This window comes from Schistocerca serialis, chromosome 2 (assembly GCF_023864345.2).
Source record: "Schistocerca serialis cubense isolate TAMUIC-IGC-003099 chromosome 2, iqSchSeri2.2, whole genome shotgun sequence".
Classification (NCBI taxonomy): domain Eukaryota; kingdom Metazoa; phylum Arthropoda; class Insecta; order Orthoptera; family Acrididae; genus Schistocerca; species Schistocerca serialis.
In genome coordinates, this window is record NC_064639.1 from 597,843,054 (window position 1) to 597,862,288 (window position 19,235).

Sequence of the window (19,235 nt, forward strand, 5' to 3'; positions counted from 1 at the left end):
CACTACTATTCAGCTCCAATCAAAGAAAACATCACACCCTCAAGTGGTAGCAGCATAGTGTAAGCATAATGTGTACAGTGCTAGTTAGAAGACCGTCTGCAATTCCTAACAAAGACACCAAAGAGCTCACCCACAGTGAATGGGGTTACAGTAGTTGAAACAATATGTGTAATATTACCTACTTGCCAGAAAGTAAGGTCTAAAATATTTAGTTTTTTTATTTAAAGATCTGCGAGTCAGTTCTAATTATAGTACTTCGAGGTACTGCATACCAAAGTTCCAGATTTTTATCTGCATTGTTCATCACTATGAAAAACAGCAAAATGGGTAAAAACACTTATGCATACAAGAACAATACAGAAAATGCATACCTCCAGAATGGCTGTCTCCTCCATAGCCGTAGCCTCCAGAACGACCACCTGAAGAACCTGAACGATTGCCACCACTTGTTTGACGATAATCACGAGCACCAAATCCTCCACTACCAAACCTATTTAAACAAAAATAAAATCAACTTATGAACTGCCAATTACATAAAAAGCCTAACTAGATCTCCCCATCAAGTGCGCACAAACTTGCAGACTAAAACCAATTAAAATTTAGGCATCGTAATTAACTTAAAACTGTTTACACTAAAAAAGAGGTTCACTTTATTAGAGACAATTCATAAACAAGGTACTACAACTAACCGTTTATTACTACCACCACGTCTTCCACTCGATGGCATCCTTGAGTCACTAGCCAAGGATTGTAACCAAGATGGTAACTCTTGTTTTGTCTCCTGTATCAATTCCACCAAATCTCTTACCAGGTTCTTGTTCTTTTCATTAAAGAAGGATGTTGCCAAACCTAAAAAACATAGGTCATTTTTTATTAGAATATTTGTTTATCAAACTCAACTCAACAAAATTTAATTATTTAACTCCTGCACATGTACACACACTACTAACTGTAAGGCTCTCTATCACTTTGAAAATAAATTCTCAAAAATACCCAATCTTTTCCCCCCCATAACACCATTCTGCCATTTAATCGACAAACAGGACAATTCAAAAAGGGGGACTGCCCTCAGTAGTCTAGTATATAGAGGCGAAGGATAAAAAGCATGAAGATATTTTTTATCTAATCATTAATGTTCAACTTTTAGTCATAACCCAATCTTTCAGTGGGTTCAGGGCAAAGATTGTACTATATCTGTGTCACTATAGGAATGAAAAATTAAAGGAATCATGTATTGACTACAGAAATCAAATACAATTATCAGATGACCAATGAGATTTGACCATAAAGATGTGCACTAGCAATTGAGGAAAAACAACTTAGTGTGGAAATGTTTAATCAAAATACTGTATGATGCAGCAGACAACCCTACAGTTTCAAGTTTTACTTGTGCAAGATTGCTAGATCCTAACCATATCCCAATAAATGACAAATCAAACTTATCTTCATCTCCTGAAGTTATTCAGATTACAGTTTATCACCAGGTTTGAGATTAGAACAGTAACAGAACCAGTGTAGAACAACTGAGGTTGTTCAATGCAGTAATTTTGGATGCACGACCCACTTAAAAAAGTAAAAAGAATAGTCAATTTTTAGTTATTAATCAATTAATTTAAATCTGCACATACGCATGTCTGAAATTGCAAAGTTCAGGCATGTATCACATCAGCCTTGCCTATTTCAACATAGCATGATGCAGGTCCCGTTGTTACTCTTTCTTATATTGGGATTTTTCCTTTGACCTAGAAACTACATTCCTCATACATTTACTGTGATCAGGGTTGCCACAAGTTTCTCCAAGTGAAATTCCCTGATTTCCAGACAACTTTTATAGCATTTTCCCCCGACAAATTTTGAGATCTCAAGAGAAAGTAAGGACATAGGTTGACAAAGAATGTAAGGACTTCTGTCGTAAGTACTAACATCAACATCTTTTCTAATGAAATGTTTTCAGATGGAGAAAGCAAGCCAAATAGTGTGTGTGTTTCATTAAGATAACTTAATTCATTTCAATAAAATGAAACAAATTTGGTGACAAAAGCATGCATTTCCTTCAAGTACCATAACAGATTTAAAATACCTTCACCTTTTTCAGAAATAACCTGAGAAAAAAAGAAGGCCTCTTTAAAGACGTGTATAAGGCAGGGAAGAGTTGAGTAAACCAACACTATAGGTGACCACCAATAAAACGTTGGTTTACCATATTTGTTATTGTCGGTTATTACCGACTGTGTTATGTCTATTATTTTAAAGGTACTGCGCGACTTTCTTTCGAGAAATACATGAGCACATTGCATACAAGCCACCTGTGACTGCCATCGTCCATATTTTCCAATATATAAATTATTTTTGAAGTGCCAATATGTACTAGAATAAATAAAATTTGTATAAAATGTGGCACTGTACAATGTACTTGCAGTGAGACAGTCACAATTCCAGAAATCCATCACCAGTGCCCTCTGGCCAGCCAAGGAGCATAAAGTCCTGGGTCTGTGGATAAACTACAAAAATCCATTACATTATGCTACACACAAACAGACCCGACCTGCGACAGATCACTGAGACTAGATCCAATAGGCAGGGCTTGCACATTGGTAGGAAACAGTGGGCTTCAGATTAGCAGGCCCAATCCATAACGGATACCTGCAGAAATGGCTTGCGGTTTTGGCCCGTCATGGGAGTCCACTCATGTGGCCAGCTATTCATGTGTCACAGATACAATGTTGTTGAAATGAGACCACAGTGATCAATCCATGCAACAGATAACTTGTGCAAATACTCTGAGAACCAATATTAATGACGATAGGTAGCAACTCACCATAAAGATGATCTCTGAGCTGCAGACAGGCTGGTAGAAAAGACAATAACACACTCAAATTTTTGGCCATAGCCAAAACAATATCGCACAGATATACATTCACACAATCACTCTGACACAACTCATGCACACATGACCACCATCTCCAGCCACTGTGTCAAGAATCAAATCCAAACAAACCATTCCTCATGCCTCCCTGCCTCTAGTCGGCAGCTGCTAGGCTAGTGGCAAGAAGTAATGGCAGCACTGAGTGCAAGCTGAGGGAGTGGTAGGAAGGGAAGAAGCAGTAAGAATGAGGGAATAGTAAGCAGCACACAAACTCTGCTGCATCCAGCCAGCAATATGCACAACATCTCAATAAATAAACCATTTCATCTACTGAAACAATAATAAGATTCTGTGTTTTTTCAAATTTCCCTGACACTTCTGAAGTTTCCTGAACTTGTGGCAACCCTGGTGATGTATCACACATTTATCTGCAAATAACACTCCTGAATAAGATATAACATTTGGAAAATCTGACAAAAAAAAGCTCAGCAGGTCACAGCTTGCTGCTCTATTTTGTTGTCAGATAATTCATTTGCAAACATTAGTCTAAATTCATCCATTTTGAAATCTACACTGTTCCTCTTCCTTTTTCTTAAGTAAAAGAGACACTTTGGACACCCAGTAGAGAGCAAATTCAGGGAATACACCTTCATACAAGGAGGTTCCACATAAGCCTACTGTGACTTCCATGAAGTGTTCACTGGAACTTTCTTTAAACACTGACCTAAAAACATACTTCATGAGTGTTTTATTTTTTCAACAAGCTCCAATAATCTAAGGTTTCTGGAATCCATGATTTCACTGTTTTCACAAAAAAAAAAAAAAAAAAAAAAAAAAAAAAAAAAAAAAAAAAAAAAAAAAAAAAGAAGGATAATATTACATGGAATAGAGTCAGGCTCCGACTGACATCCGGTATACACCTGGATAGTAGCAAGTTACATAGCTGCTTCTGTGTTTTCTTAGTAGCTTATTTCTTAAATTTCTTGTACTTTAACTTAAAAAAATAATCACGCATATTATTAGCTGCAAAGAGATGCCAGGCACTCTGTAGAGTGATTTTCTTTTCTGCTGAACAGCCAGCTACAGAGATCAAAAGGCATCAGCTTTCTTTGGCGACACGTTAAGAGGTTAGCAAGTTGCACAACTAGGATTCTTTCTGTGCTCTTACAGTCAGTTCTTCAGTTGTAATACTAGCATGTGTAGGACATGCACAGGCAAAGTGTGGCTGCAGGAGGAGCTGGCCACAATTCGCAAAAAGCTGAATGTGCTTTTGTTGACAGTTAGCCATCTTCAGGCTGCTGCCTAAGAGTGCAGCAGTGGCGGAGAATCTTGGTACATCACATGGGACACCTAAGGTGTCACCTATTTTGACCACCGGCTCTGCTGCCGGAGTACATCCTAGTGAACGTGATGCAGCTATCTTCTCTCACAGGAGGATGATTGGCAGGTGGTAATGCTTCTGTGAGTGGACAGGTGGCAGCTCCTTTAGCAGGGTCTGAGCAAGTACATGGAGTGGGGTGGGGTGGGGAAGGATTTACTTGTTATCAGAACCTCTGACATTAGGCACATAATGGAGCCCCTTGGCAGATAGCACTCAGGGTGGAAAGAAAGCCAATGTGCACTTTGTGTGACTGCTGGTGGGCCTCATCCGAGATGTGGAGGCGGCCTTGGCTGTTGCTCTTAAGTGTGCAGGTTACATACAGGCTGCTCGCTGAAGTGGTGGAGGCTGCTGGCCTCACGAATGGGGTGCAAGCAAAGCTCCCAATTTGCAGCACTGTTTCCAGAGTCGATCAGGGTTCTTTGGCTTGGAGATAAATGGAGGGTCTCAAGCTAGAGCTTCATCAACTCTGTGACAGTCTTGGCTGTAGATTTCTGGAACTGCGTTATCAGGTGGGGAAATGCAGGACTGCCTCTGAGAGGTCAGAGGGATGCACTACATGAAAGAAGCAGCTACCTAGGTTAGCAGAGTAATGGGGAGTGCACATAGTGAGTTTTTTAGGCTACTGTATTTACTCGAATCTAAGCCGCACTTTTTTTCCGATTTTTGTAATCCAAAAAACCGCCTGCGGCTTAGAATCGAGTGCAAAGCAAGCGAAGTTCTGAAAAATGTTGGTAGGTGCCGCTACAACTATAACTTCTGCTGTCGAATATATGTAGCGCTACATAGATATGCTTTGTAGGCACAAAGATAAATACTTTCGCCAAAACCCATTATCCAACAAAGTAAATACAAATTCCGTATTGTTCATCTTCGAATGTAGCAGAATTTCAATGTACTACGAAAATCCGACTGGCAAGACTGTTTAGGATGTTTGTCAATATGGCCAACTCTACGTTCTGAATTTTTTCCTACCAGTGAGAAGAGATGGTTGCTAATAGGAACCTGATGAAATGTGAATCACATGCAGTATTCTCTTCACCATAAGAATAATCGAATATAAACATTTTGCCATGTATTCTTTCGCGTTTGCTGCTATCTCATTTAAATCCTGTCTGCCTAATAAACTACCAAACTAGAGTGAGACAACAGCAAACGCGGAAGAATATACGTATCGTGTCATGTTTATATTCGTATTATTCTTATGCCTATTGTGATACAGTCAGAAATGAAGCACGGCAAGTAACTAGATTTTTAAATCTAAGATGACTAATTTCTGTGCAGAATTTGATGTACTAAAGATGCGGCTGCAAAGATTTTCAAACGGAGAAAAATTTTCGCCGTACTCTCGTTCAGAACATGTTCTCTCATACGCAGTCTATTATTTGGTTCTTGTTGATCATTATCAAAGAAAGCAGCAGTGTAAGTAACAACAAATAGCAGTCTCTTGCCATTGTTTCGCTAATGAGACGATTGCGCTCTCTCTCTCTCTCTCTCTCTCTCTCTCTCTCTCTCTCTCTCTCTTTTTTTTTTTTTTTTTTACTGTAAGCGGCGGTAGCACGCACAAAAGCGAGCCATGCCGCAAGCGGCGACAGGCCGTAAACACGCACTATCAGTTTGCGACAAACAATGCATGACACAGTACAGTAATGAATTTTCAGCTTAGGATGACGTGAACACCTGTAACAAAGAAAACGGCACTTATCAGATCAAAGCAAAATAAGCAATCGATTCAAACCAGACAGAGCACGTGAAAAAGGAAGGATACTCGTATAAATACGGACGGAGCGCCTGATGCATAGCAATGGCTACCTGGTAAAGCTTAACTGCTAAGCTTACGACTCGAACCAAACTACTGTCGCTGTATCGTCATTCATTCGACGTAAATTGTGTCTCATACTACAATGGACCAACGTTGTTTCGATTTGGAGGTGCGGCCTAAAACTTTTCTCCCCCCTCGAATTTCGAGTCACAAATTTCAGGTGCGGCTTAGATTCGGGAATTTTTTTTTTCCTTTATTTCGAGTCTCATTTTTCACGTGCGGCTTAGATTTGAGTAAATACGGTAGGTGACAGATCGACGTTGTCTGGTGAACACTTGCCAGTTGACTTGCAGATAGTAAAAGGAGACCCTGATGAGTGAAAGCACTTCAATTGTCAAAATTTAGTCAGTAAATTGTCGAAGTATTCATAATGAAGCCCAAAATTTACTGCCCTCCAGGAGACTGCTCATGCTCAAATTATTTTTGGGCCTGAGAGCTGGCTAAAACTAAGTAGACTGTTCTTAGATGTTTAGCAATTCATAGAACATATATCAAAAAACAGATTTATGCCATAGGAGGGGGGTTGACAAAAATATTTTCTCTACTGAGATCCAATTTGAGTGTGACAGTGAAGCTATCTGGTCAAGTATAACATGTCTAGGTGAAAACAAGTTAATCGTTTGATGTTTTTACTGGACACCCGATTCTGCTGCGATGATTTTAAAATCACTGAAGGAAAGTCTATAGACAGTGATGTCAGAATAACCAGATATGAGCTGGAGGTGACTAACCTACTGGGCACAGACTGGGACATCTATGGATTCATTGCAGGGAGGATACAGGCAGTCTTTTGAACACTTTTCTGAAAGCTATCTTGAGCAGCTTATGAAAGAGCCCACATGCAATGGACATAAAAGACGTTATAGCTACGAACAGGGCTGACCAAACAGATAGCATCAGTATGGAGACAGGGATTAGTGACATGGGTATCATGGCGACTTTGGTAGCTAAAGTTAATAAATCAGTCAAGAAGGCTAGGAGATTATTTCTTTTAGTAAGAGTACATAGATAGTTGTTACCATCCAACTTAGACAATGAACTGATATTTTGTTCCAGCACGATGAACATGGAGGGAGTTACAGCCAAAGCTTAAATGGCTTGCAAATCATACGCTGGAGAAGTATGTGCCAGTATGTACATTAAGGATGGAGTAGACACACTGTGGTTAACAATGAAGTTCAAAAAATGCTGAGAAAGCAAAAGCTGTTGAACACACAGTTCAAAAGAATGCGGAAAACACAACAAGCAAAAGTTAATAGAAATTCGTGCGCCTGTAAAAAGATCGATAATGAAGCTTACAACAACCACGACCATCATAACTTAACAAAATATCTTGACAAGAATCTGAGATTATTCTGGCCTACATTATTTCGCTAAGTCAGTCTAGGCTTCTATCCAGTCACTTGTTGGCCAGTCTGGTTCAGCAGTAGAATATAGCAAAATTAAATGCAAAGTTTGAAACACTCATTTAAAAAATCATTCATACAGGAGTGCTGTACAAACATACCACCACTTCACCATCACACAGACTCCTGTATGGAGGACACAGTAACAAGCATCTCTGTCAGAGAGAAATAACGGAAAGAGTTGAAAGCAAATAAGTTGCAACATCTTGATGGACTCCCAGTTTGATTTTAGGGAGAGTGCTCTACAGCAATGGCCCTTTACTTAGCTTGTATTAATGTCAATCTCTTGCCCAGCAGAAAGCCCCAGTGCTGGAAAAAGCACAGGTGATTCCTGTATATAAGAAGGGTAAAAGAACGGACCTGAAATTTTGCAGACCAATATACATAACATCAGTTTGCTGCAGAATCTTTGAACATATTCTCAGTTTGACTATAATAAACTGCCTTGAGAAGGAAAAGTTTCTGTCCACAATTCAGCAAGGTTTTAGAAAATATCACTCGCGTGAAACTCAGCTTGCGCTTCTCTTATGAATGAAGGGCCAATAGGCAATTTCCATATCCTTAGTTTTCTGTAAAGCATTTGACACAGCACCACACTGCTGACCATTAAACATACAAGCATACAGAATAGGTTCCCCAGATATGCGAGAGGCTCTACGACTTCTTCAGTAACACAACAAGTACGATGTCCTCAACAGCGAGTGTTCACCAGAGGCAAGGGTATCATCACAAATGCCCCAGGGAAGTGTGATCGGACCGCTATTTTCTATATACATAAATAATCTAGCAGCCAGAGTAAGTAGCAGCCAGAGTAAGTAGCAGCCAGAGTAAGTAGCAGCCAGAGTAAGTAGCAGCCAGAGTAAGTAGCAGCCAGAGTAAGTAGCAGCCAGAGTAAGTAGCAGCCAGAGTAAGTAGCAGCCAGAGTAAGTAGCAGCCAGAGTAAGTAGCAGCCAGAGTAAGTAGCAGCCAGAGTAAGTAGCAGCCAGAGTAAGTAGCAGCCAGAGTAAGTAGCAGCCAGAGTAAGTAGCAGCCAGAGTAAGTAGCAGCCAGAGTAAGTAGCAGCCAGAGTAAGTAGCAGCCAGAGTAAGTAGCAGCCAGAGTAAGTAGCAGCCAGAGTAAGTAGCAGCCAGAGTAAGTAGCAGCCAGAGTAAGTAGCAGCCAGAGTAAGTAGCAGCCAGAGTAAGTAGCAGCCAGAGTAAGTAGCAGCCAGAGTAAGTAGCAGCCAGAGTAAGTAGCAGCCAGAGTAAGTAGCAGCCAGAGTAAGTAGCAGCCAGAGTAAGTAGCAGCCAGAGTAAGTAGCAGCCAGAGTAAGTAGCAGCCAGAGTAAGTAGCAGCCAGAGTAAGTAGCAGCCAGAGTAAGTAGCAGCCAGAGTAAGTAGCAGCCAGAGTAAGTAGCAGCCAGAGTAAGTAGCAGCCAGAGTAAGTAGCAGCCAGAGGCTGTTTGTCAATGATGCTGAGGTGTATGGAAAGGAGTCAGCATGGAGTGACTGGAAGAGGATACAAAATGACTTAACACAAAATTTCTATTTGGTGTGATGTACAGCAACTAGCTCTAAATGTGGACGATGTAAGGTAATGCAGATGAGTAGGAAAAACAAACCCACAATGTTCAAATACAGCATTAGTAGTCACGTCGATTCAATACCTAGGCGTAGCATTACAAAGCAATATTAAGTAGTATGAGAAAGTACGAATTATAGTTGGAAAGGCAAATGGTCAACTTTGGTTTATTGAGAAAATTTTATGGAGGTGTGGTTCATTCGTAAAGGAGACTGCATACAGGACAGTAAAGTGACCCACCATTGACAACAGTTCAGATATTTAGGACACGTACCAGGTCGGATTAAAGGAATACATCAAAGAAATTCAGAGACGGGTTGCTAGATTTATTACCGGTAGATTCGAACAATGTGGAAGTATCAGAGAGATGCTTCAGGAACTCAAATGGGAATCACTGAAGGGAGGGCGATGTTCTTTTTGAGGGGCACTATGGAGAAAATTTAGAGAACCAGCATTTAGGGCTGACTACAGAATGATTATACTTTCTGCCAACATACATTCCACTAAGGACCACAAAGATAAGACATGAAATTCGGGCTCATACGGAGGCATATAGACAGTCTTTTTCCCCCTCACTATTTGCCAGTGAACAGAAAAGTAAATGTCTAGTAATGGTACAGGGTACCCTCTGTCTCACACCAAACGGTGGCTTGCAGAATACACATATGGATGTAGATGAAAGAAAAATGAATGTGAAAGCTACTGACAGGGAAACTGGAAAGGCATTTTATGCTTGGCACATTAAAAGCAGATGCCACCTTAGGCAAGTGTTTGCTTGATTGGTCTCAGCACACAAGGAAATTAAGGCTGGTTCTGAATGCTAAAAGCAGGCTGGTCTCCTCACAGAAAATACAATTGATAACTTTTAGATACAATGGCCAAATTAAAACATACTGTGTTTTTTCCACAATTCTATACAAGATTAATACTGCAGGAGCTGATGTGTTCCTGGTGGTCTATGACTGAGGCACCAAAATGTTGAGGGTCTTGAATACTTTCGCTTTGTGATGTCTTAGCTGTAGTAACCAAGTCAACTGTCTGACAAAATGATGCAAGGAATCTCAATGAGATGAAAGCCGAGAGCAACGCACCTGACAGCAACTGTTGTGGACCGAAGATGGGGAGAACAGTGAAAGATAATCACATTCATAAGAATTTTTTTCTTAAAAGAAAAAAAAAAAAAAAACAAAAAGAACACATTTGGTTCTGTGTCCAACCTACCGTATTTACTCAAATCTAAGCCACACTTTTTTTCCGGTTTTTGTATCCAAAAAACGGCCTGCGACTTAGAATCGAGTGCAAGGTAAGCAACAGTTCTGAAAAATGTTGGTAAGTGTCGCCACAACTAACTTCTGCCATCAAATATATGTAGCGCAACACAGATATTAGTCTTGCGCATAATAGTTCGCGACTGGGAAAATTCAGTTTAATTCGTGGTTCCGTCGCGAACTAGGTCGCTCTTTTAGTTCGTTATCTCCCATCTCGATTTCCAGAAAGACCGTTAGCTAGCTTTGTTACCGCTACTGCACACGCTCTTTCATTCATTATGCTAGTCTTTTAAATAATGACCAGTGTTGCCAATACCTGTATTATTACAGTTTTATGTCAAATAATTAGACTTCGAAAGGGCAAATAAACCAGTCACTTACACAAATGGGTAAAATGGGGTAGTCAACTACTTTACTTTACATACAGTGCACTGTTAGTATTTTAATTTTAAAATATATTTATTTACTTATCAATCAGTTCATTGTAGGAATATTACTTACAGAATATGCTAAATGTGTTTCATTAACAGAAGAAACACTAACACTTATAACTTGTTACCAAACAATTAGACATACAAAAAATAACTATGACCCGAGTAAGATCGTATTCTGAAGCATACTTTTTGCGTTTTGCATAATCATTCTTTAAATAATCAGTCTTCTAATTTTCAAGTGAAATATTAGAAAAATTTGCATATTATTATGTAAAAACATCAATTTGGAAACTTTGTTCCCTGATAACAGTGTTCTTCGTTCATTAAGGATTTGTCCGATCGCCGAAAAAACGCGTTCGCAGGGTACTGATGTCGCTACTATGCAAAATCTCTTTAACACATATGCATATACATGAGGATGTAACTGATGACACTCGTGCCACCACTCAAGCGGATCATTTTTCTCGATCTAAATACTCTTCATTGAGGTATTTATCGAGTTCGCGAATACCAGCAGCAAGTTGGTTATCTGGTCTAGTGATTTTTCTTATTTCTTGGTCATACTTGTCCCATATAGAGTCTTTTTTTTATTTTCATTACTGCTGTTACTAGAACAAGACGCCGAAGAGTCGCTAGCAATAGGGTCAGCCACTAAAATATCTCTATTCTCCCTCTGAAGTAACTGCACTCTGCCAACTTTATTTTTGAGGCATTGTATTGCAACTTCACAAGCTTTTTGATTTCTAAATCCTCTCTGTCTAAATCGGGGGTCCAGAATAGTACACTCAGCATACAGAATGTTACTATCTAAATCTTTAAAACAGTCTTCCATGTCTTTCTTGAGAACTGATTGCACAGCGACAATTTTTTTAATAACATAATAACTTTTGACAAAGTCACATTTCTTTCGGCACTTATTTCTACCGCAATTTCATAGACTGGACTAAATAAGGGCACAACTCTTATTACTTGCCAGTCACTTTCTTTTATTGTTAGGTCAGAGCGCAGAAGTGCTAACGTAACAATCACTGCATCCTTTACCTTCATTATTCGCTGAAGCATGTCAAAAGTAGAATTCCAGCGGGTCTGGACGTCCTGCTTGAGCTTGAGGACAGGCAGATGCATTTGCTGTTGTGTAGCAATAAGGTTTTTTTTGATCTTGTGTACTACGATTGAAAAACTCTACAATATTTTTAACTTGCGCCAAAACGTCAGATATTTCTTTAGTAGCTTCTTGTACAAGAAGATTTAGAGAGTGGGCGAAACATGAGACTGATCGCCACTCACCAAGTCTGACAACAGATAAGATATTTGCAGCATTATCGCTAACAATAGCAGCATCTTTGTGGGAAATATGCCCGTCTGTCATAACGTCTTTCATGAAATTGCACAAGTTTCGGCTGGCATGCCACTCTTTATAATTAATACAACCAAGTAATGCCGACTGAAGTTTAGTCTCTTCATCTATAACGTGGGCTACAACGGCTATATAGCTTTCATTATTCCTTGACGTCCAACCATCAGTTGTGAGAGAGAATTCAGATACAGCTTGCACCTTCTTTTGTACTTCATCCATTATGTCATTGTGAACCCTCGATATTAAATTTTACGATAACTTTTTTCTTGATGGAAGTTTGTAGTTTGGGCACTGAGAAACTAATTCTATCAGTTTTCAAAAGTCTTTTTCTTTCACAATTCGTAGAGCGTGATGCCCTTTAGCTACCATCTTGACAACTTGTCTACCTATTTCTTCAACCTTTCGGACTGACGGTGGTCTTTGAATATATTGGTTCATTGATTGTTGGGAGGCTGATACCGAAATAACATTCTGCAATAAGGATGTAGTTTGATTTGCTTGCAGTGAATTTAAACTTGACACTATCGGTGGTTGCCTTTCCATCGTTATTGGGATTAAATTGTGTTTTGATTTCATATGCCGGGTAAAATTTCCATTTGAGCCTCTTGCAATACTTATTAATGTTGAACAGTGGTTACATTTTGCTTTTCTTTTATCTGTGTCTTCAGTGATGTGTGTCCACAAGGAACTATGTTTCCTTTTTGATGACATCGTAATAAACAGCCTAAAACAAAACATAGTAACCTTATAATCAACCGACACACATTACCGTACTCCACACCATCGCATTGTAGAAGCCCATTGTTACATAATGATAGTCATTTTACATTACACATTTAAGTACTGTACTTACCTAACGCTGTGTACGATTTTACTTCTTGACAGTATGGTCATATGTCAGACACTGCAGTGCAGAATACCGTAAAACAGAAAATTTGCAGCACTGAACTATGTAACTGCAGCTGGCAGACGCTCAGCACGATATTACACTCATTAGCGAGCCGGGGGGAGGGGCGGGGCACGTGATTTTTTTTTAAATTTCTTATTTTTATTTATTTATTTTTTTTATTTTAAAAGCCTACTGCGGGCTCTCACTCCGTCTCGCTATTGTCCTTCCTCCGTCTCGCTATTGTCCTTCGGTCTTCAAAAAAGAGCGAATGAACTAAGTATCGAGGTTATCTGTGAACTAGTTCGTGTAGTTCGCCTGTGGGAGTGCTCTTCCGAACAAGTTCATTTGCGAACTACACAAGACTAACAGGTATGCTTGGCAGGCACAAAGATAAATACTGGTGCCAAAACCTCTGCGTCAGTAAAAAGAAAAGGTAGAAGAATGTAAACATTATGCCATGTATTCTTTCGTGTTTGCTGCTATATCATTTAAATCCAGTCTGCCTAATAAACTACGAAACCAGAGTGAGACAACAGCAAACGCGGAAGAATATACAGGGCTATTACAAATGATTGAAGCGATTTCATAAATTCACTGTAGCCCCATTCATTGACATATGGTCATGACACACTACAGATACATAGAAAAACTCCAAGTTTTGTTCGGCTGAAGCCGCACTTCAGGTTTCTGCTGCCAGAGCGCTCGCGAGCGCAGTGAGACAAAATGGCGACAGGAGCCGAGAAAGTGTATGTCGTGCTTGAAATGCACTCACATCAGTCAGTCATAACAGTGCAACGACACTTCAGGACGAAGTTCAACAAAGATCCACCAACCGCTAACTCCATTCGGCGATGATATGCGCAGTTTAAAGCTTCTGGATGCCTCTGTAAGGGGAAATCAACGGGTCGGCCTGCAGTGAGCGAAGAAACGGTTGAACGCATGCGGGCAAGTTTCACGCGTAGCCCGCGGAAGTTGACGAATAAAGCAAGCAGGGAGCTAAACATACCACAGCCGACGGTTTGGAAAATCTTACGGAAAAGGCTAAAGCAGAAGCCTTACAGTTTACAATTGCTACAAGCCCTGACACCCGATGACAAAGTCAAACGCTTTGAATTTTCGGCGCGGTTGCAACAGCTCATGGAAGAGGATGCGTTCAGTGGGAAACTTGTTTTCAGTGATGAAGCAACATTTTTTCTTAATGGTGAAGTGAACAGACACAATGTGCGAATCTGGGTGGTAGAGAATCCTCACGCATCCGTGCAGCAAATTCGCAATTCACCAAAAGTTAACATGTTTTGTGCAATCTCACGGTTTAAAGTTTACAGCCCCTTTTTCTTCTGTGAAAAAAATGTTACAGGACACGTGTATCTGGACATGCTGGAAAATTGGCTCATGCCACAACTGGAGACCAACAGCACCGACTTCATCTTTCAACAGGATGGTGCTCCACCGCACTTCCATCATGATGTTCGGCATTTCTTAAACAGGAGATTGGAAAACCGATGGATCGGTCGTGGTGGAGATCATGATCAGCAATTCATGTCATGGCCTCCACGCTCTCCCGGCTTAACCCCATGCGATTTCTTTCTGTGGGGTTATGTGAAAGATTCAGTGTTTAAACCTCCTCTACCAAGAAACGTGCCAGAACTGCGAGCTCGCATCAACGATGCTTTCGAACTCATTGATGGGGACATGCTGCGCCGAGTGTGTGAGGAACTTGATTATCGGCTTGATGTCTGCCGAATCACTAAAGGGGCACATATCGAACATTTGTGAATGCCTAAAAAAACTTTTTGAGTTCTTGTATGTGTGTGCAAAGCATTGTGAAAATATCTCAAATAATAAAGTTATTGTAGAGCTGTGAAATCGCTTCAATCATTTGTAATAACCCTGTACATATCATGTCATGTTTATATTCATATTATTCTTATGCTGAATAGCGATACAGTGAGAAATCTAGGATGACTAATTTCTGTGCAGAATGTAATGTACTACAGAGGTGTCTGCAAATATTTTCAAACGGAGAAAAATTTTCGCTAAACTCTCGTTCAGTACATCTATCATACGCAGTCTATTATTTGGTTCCTGTTGATCATTATCAAAGAAAGGAGCAGTGTAAGTAACAACAAATAGCAATCTCTTGCCATTGTTTCGCTTATGAGACAATTCCTCTTTTTTTTTTTTTTTTTTTTTTTGTAAGCCATGGTAGCGCGCACAAAAGCAAGCCATGCCACGAGCGGCGACAGACCGTAAACACTCATTATCAGAATGCGGCAAACAATGCATGCCACAGTACAATAAGGCATTTTCAGCTTAGGAGTGACGTAAACACCTATAACAAAGAGAACGGCACTTATCAGATCAAAGAAAAATAAGCAGTCGATTAAAACCAGACGAAGCGCACGAAAAAGGAAGGGTACCCGTATAAATACGGACGGAGCACCTGACGCATAGCAATGGCTACTTTGTGAAGCTTAACTGTTAAGCTTACGTCTCAAACTAAACTACTGTAGCTATATCTTCATCCATTCAACTTCAGTTGTTTTTCACATTACAATGGACCAACTTCGTTTCGATTTGGAGGGGCGGTCTAAAAACTTTTCTCTCACCTTGAATTTCGAGTCTCTAATTTCAGGAGCGGCTTAAATTCGGGAAATGTTATTTTCCTTGATTACGAGTCTCATTTTTCAGGTACAGCTTAGATTCGAGTAAATACAGTATTAATTGCAGCTACAGCTGATTAGTTTGTCTGTAAGTATGGAGGAAGTTTCCTAACTGGACAAATCTTTGCACAAAAAGAAAACAAGGAAAGATTTCAAACAGTGGAATGTATAGAATTAATGGCTATTTTAATTAAGGTCATCTCTTTAAGAAATCCCTTGTATGGACTGTATCTTGCTCTATCGGTAGGGGAAGGGAAAATTCAGTGGAAACAACAACGCGAAAATAATCCAAAGTTATCGGTTTTTAGCCAAATCACAAAAAACCAATGATTTTTTAAAGAGGGATCAGATAATTTTTAATTTTGCCAGACAAAAGTGTTATAATTCTGAGGACAGCAGTTTACTAATATTCGTAAATGATAATTATTCAATGGTGAAACTAAATTTTTTCTTCAGATACCTTCAAGCTCATATTCGTGTAGCCTTAAAACAACGGTTCATTTCACCTGTGCCAAACTTTGATAAGCTCACGAAAACAGCGCCGAATTTGGTAAAAAGTAATAACAAATTTTGACTAAACACAAATTTTAGCAAAAGTGGGCATAAAAACAACACCAAACCCAGCAAAAAGTGATACCGACTATGGCTACAAAATAAAACCATTTTTTCATGTCCCTAGCTATAGATAGAATGTGATCAAGTTGGTACCTAAAAATGTAAGACAATAAATGAAGATGGAGGCTCGAGTGCGGCTTCAGGAAAAAAAAAAAAAATAAATAAATAAATAAATAAATATATATATAAAAAAAAAAAAAAACGAAGTTCTGTTCTGTGTTACCTTTTCAACAGCTCCATCCTGTATGGTCACCTAGTCAAAGGTGGAATGATTTCTCCTTTATACACCCTGGAAGCTGCCAATAAGCTGCTTGGTTTATCCAAGATTCATGACAATAAATTTCCAAGTTCTTTCCCACATAGCTAGACAATTATGCACAGTTCATCATGCAGTCTAAAATATTCAGAACCAGAACGAATGATCCTATTACAGCTTACAAAGTCATTAAGAGTGACTTGCACTGAGAATTGGGAGACTTCACCTGCTTGCCTTTGTGCACCTAAACCAAACACTTGTGTAGCATTGTAATAGATAGTACCTTAGCTGGCATGGAACCTGCTTGGACAGTGGCAGTTGGAATTTTATTTCCTCGTAAAGATGAGAAGTTTCAAACAGGGAATTGCAGTCTACTGTCCTCTGACTTTAGACATTGTCAGTTGTCCTATTGTGTACATTAAAGCATGTAATTATCAATGAAATTAGCCAACAGCCATGTAATTGAGATATTTTATTTTGACTACCAGTTTCGGCATTCCACTCTGCCATCTTCAGGCCCCTGCATAATAAAATAGTACATTTGTAGTGTATATCAGGGAGTATTAATCCTCCGACTGTTACGCGCAACGCTGGCGGTCGCGCCACTCACCGTGCGCTAGGTGCTGAATGATTCTGGTGCACTCGCCACGTGCAATGCTTCCAACACACTTGTTTTTCGGCTTTTTATTTTGTTCCGGTCTTTGGAAGAATTGGGGGTATTTATTTGCAATATTTACACTTCATTATGTGATGTGTGATTTTATTATAATGTATATACAAATAAAGATGTTTACAAATGTGATGTACTAATACATTCTATCAAAAGAAGGTTTAACAATTTTTTTACTACTGAAATTGTGTGTGGTAAGTTTTGAAGCACAGGTAATCACAAAGAGTTACATTGCATTCCTTGCAGCACAACTTAGTTTGTTTTGTAACAGCATTACGAGCACAGACTATGCAAGTCTTGTACTTTTCCCACTGATCTGGTAAAGGTGACGATACATTTAGTCTTGTTGGGTACTCTTGCCGTTTAGCACCATATGCTTTCTTGCGATCGACATAAAGAGTTGCAAAACTTTCTCTACTGACATTGAGATGAAACTTTCCATACTTCATTTTCGTCCCGTATTTCCGGTTCAGGCAAAAGGCATTGAACATACCATCAAAACACGTAAATTCACCATGCATAAACAAGCGAAGTAAGTCCCGCAGAAAGGTGCAAAACTACAGCCTGACAAATCACAGTAGTGTCCTCTGTTGTGTCTAAAACAAATTAGTCATACAAATGCTATGGGGGCACGCCAAAAGCGCTGACATCGATTTAAGTGGTAGTGTTCTGCATATTGAAACGCCATCTGTTGCAGTTAGAGCAAATGATAAGGTGTGGCGAGAGTCCGTCCGTAGTCTTGCAAACAAGCACAGCTAAACAATAGGCGAGCGAACGTCTCAGAACTTCTGAGTGGTAGTGGTGGTGGTGGTGTAAGAAGGAGGAGGAGGAGGAGGAGGAGGAGGAGGTGGTGGTGGTAAGGAGGACACTGGGGCAACGAGGGGGGAAGATGACAAGCTGCTTGTGGCCGCATGCAGATGGGTACAGGGTACGGCAGCTAGCTGCAACACAGAGATTTGGGGGGAGGATAGTGGTGTTGGAAAGGTGAGCAGGAAAGGAGAGAAGTAGAGGATAGCAAAATGAAAAATGACTAGTGAGAGCGTCGGTGGAATAGAACGATGTGTAGTGCTGGAGTGGGAGGACAGAAGGGGACAGGTGGGCGTCAAGCGTAATAACATGAGACTTGGGGGGGGGGGGGCACTGATGACAGAAGGCATGAGTCACATTTCAGTGGTGTCGGTGGACTATCAGCAAAATGGGTTTCACTAGACATGGCCTGCACCTCAACAGGTATGGAAAGGGGAGGTTGGCAAAGCTTATAGGTGAGAGCATAGGTGGGGGGTGGTGGGATCACTCATGGGAAAATTCCTGTACTAGTGGGTGTTAGAGCTGCACCTTTTTTAGATTGAAGTCAGCTGATAGGTATTCCTGCTTAAGGGAAGTCTTTCTAACAAAGAAACCACTTTCGACAAAGCTTAGGTATCCGAGTAATGAGGGAATTAGTATACTTCATCAAAACATACAAGGTATTAGAGATAAAGTTAGTGAACTGCTTATAGGTGTTGACTCTGAAATTATTGGTATATCTGAACACTTCTTAAATAAGGAGATAATTCAGAGGCTTCCTTTACCAGGATACAGGTTGGCTGGCAGCTTTTCCTAGGAGCTCTTTGCGGTGTGGGGGAGTAGCCATGTATGTGAAAAACGGTATCCCATTTGAGTCAATTGATGTTTCAAAGTACTGCACTGAAAAGGTGTTTGAATGTTGTACAGGTGTGGTTAAATTTAGTGGAGTTAAACTTCTAACTGTTGTTATTTATAGATCCCCAGACTCCGATTTCACAACATTTTTGCTAAAGCCAGAGGAGGTTCTTGGTTCACTTTATAGGAAATACAAAAAGTTAGTTACATGTGGTGACTTCAATATTAATTGATTAAGTGATTGTACAAGGAAAAGCTGGTAGACCACCTTAATTCGTATGATCTTATGCAAACCGTATTCTTTCCAACGAGAGTGCAACAGAACAGTACAACAACCATAGACAACATTTTTGTTCATTCTCATTACTAGAAGGGCATTCTGTTAGCAAAAAGTGAATGGCCCTTCAGAT

General features: G+C 39.9%; 1 protein-coding gene across 1 annotated transcript in view; it reads right to left on the bottom strand.

Moving 5' to 3' along the window:
- Nucleotides 1–19,235, bottom strand: part of LOC126457626 (ATP-dependent RNA helicase DDX3X) — a 166,355-nt gene that overhangs the window by 48,116 nt on the left and 99,004 nt on the right. Inside the window, exons 12-13 of the mRNA XM_050094097.1 lie at nucleotides 690–849; nucleotides 372–490 (exon numbers count right to left, since the gene is read on the bottom strand). Of these exons, the coding sequence (XP_049950054.1) occupies nucleotides 372–490; nucleotides 690–849 (279 nt within the window). The remainder of the gene's footprint in view (nucleotides 1–371; nucleotides 491–689; nucleotides 850–19,235) is intronic.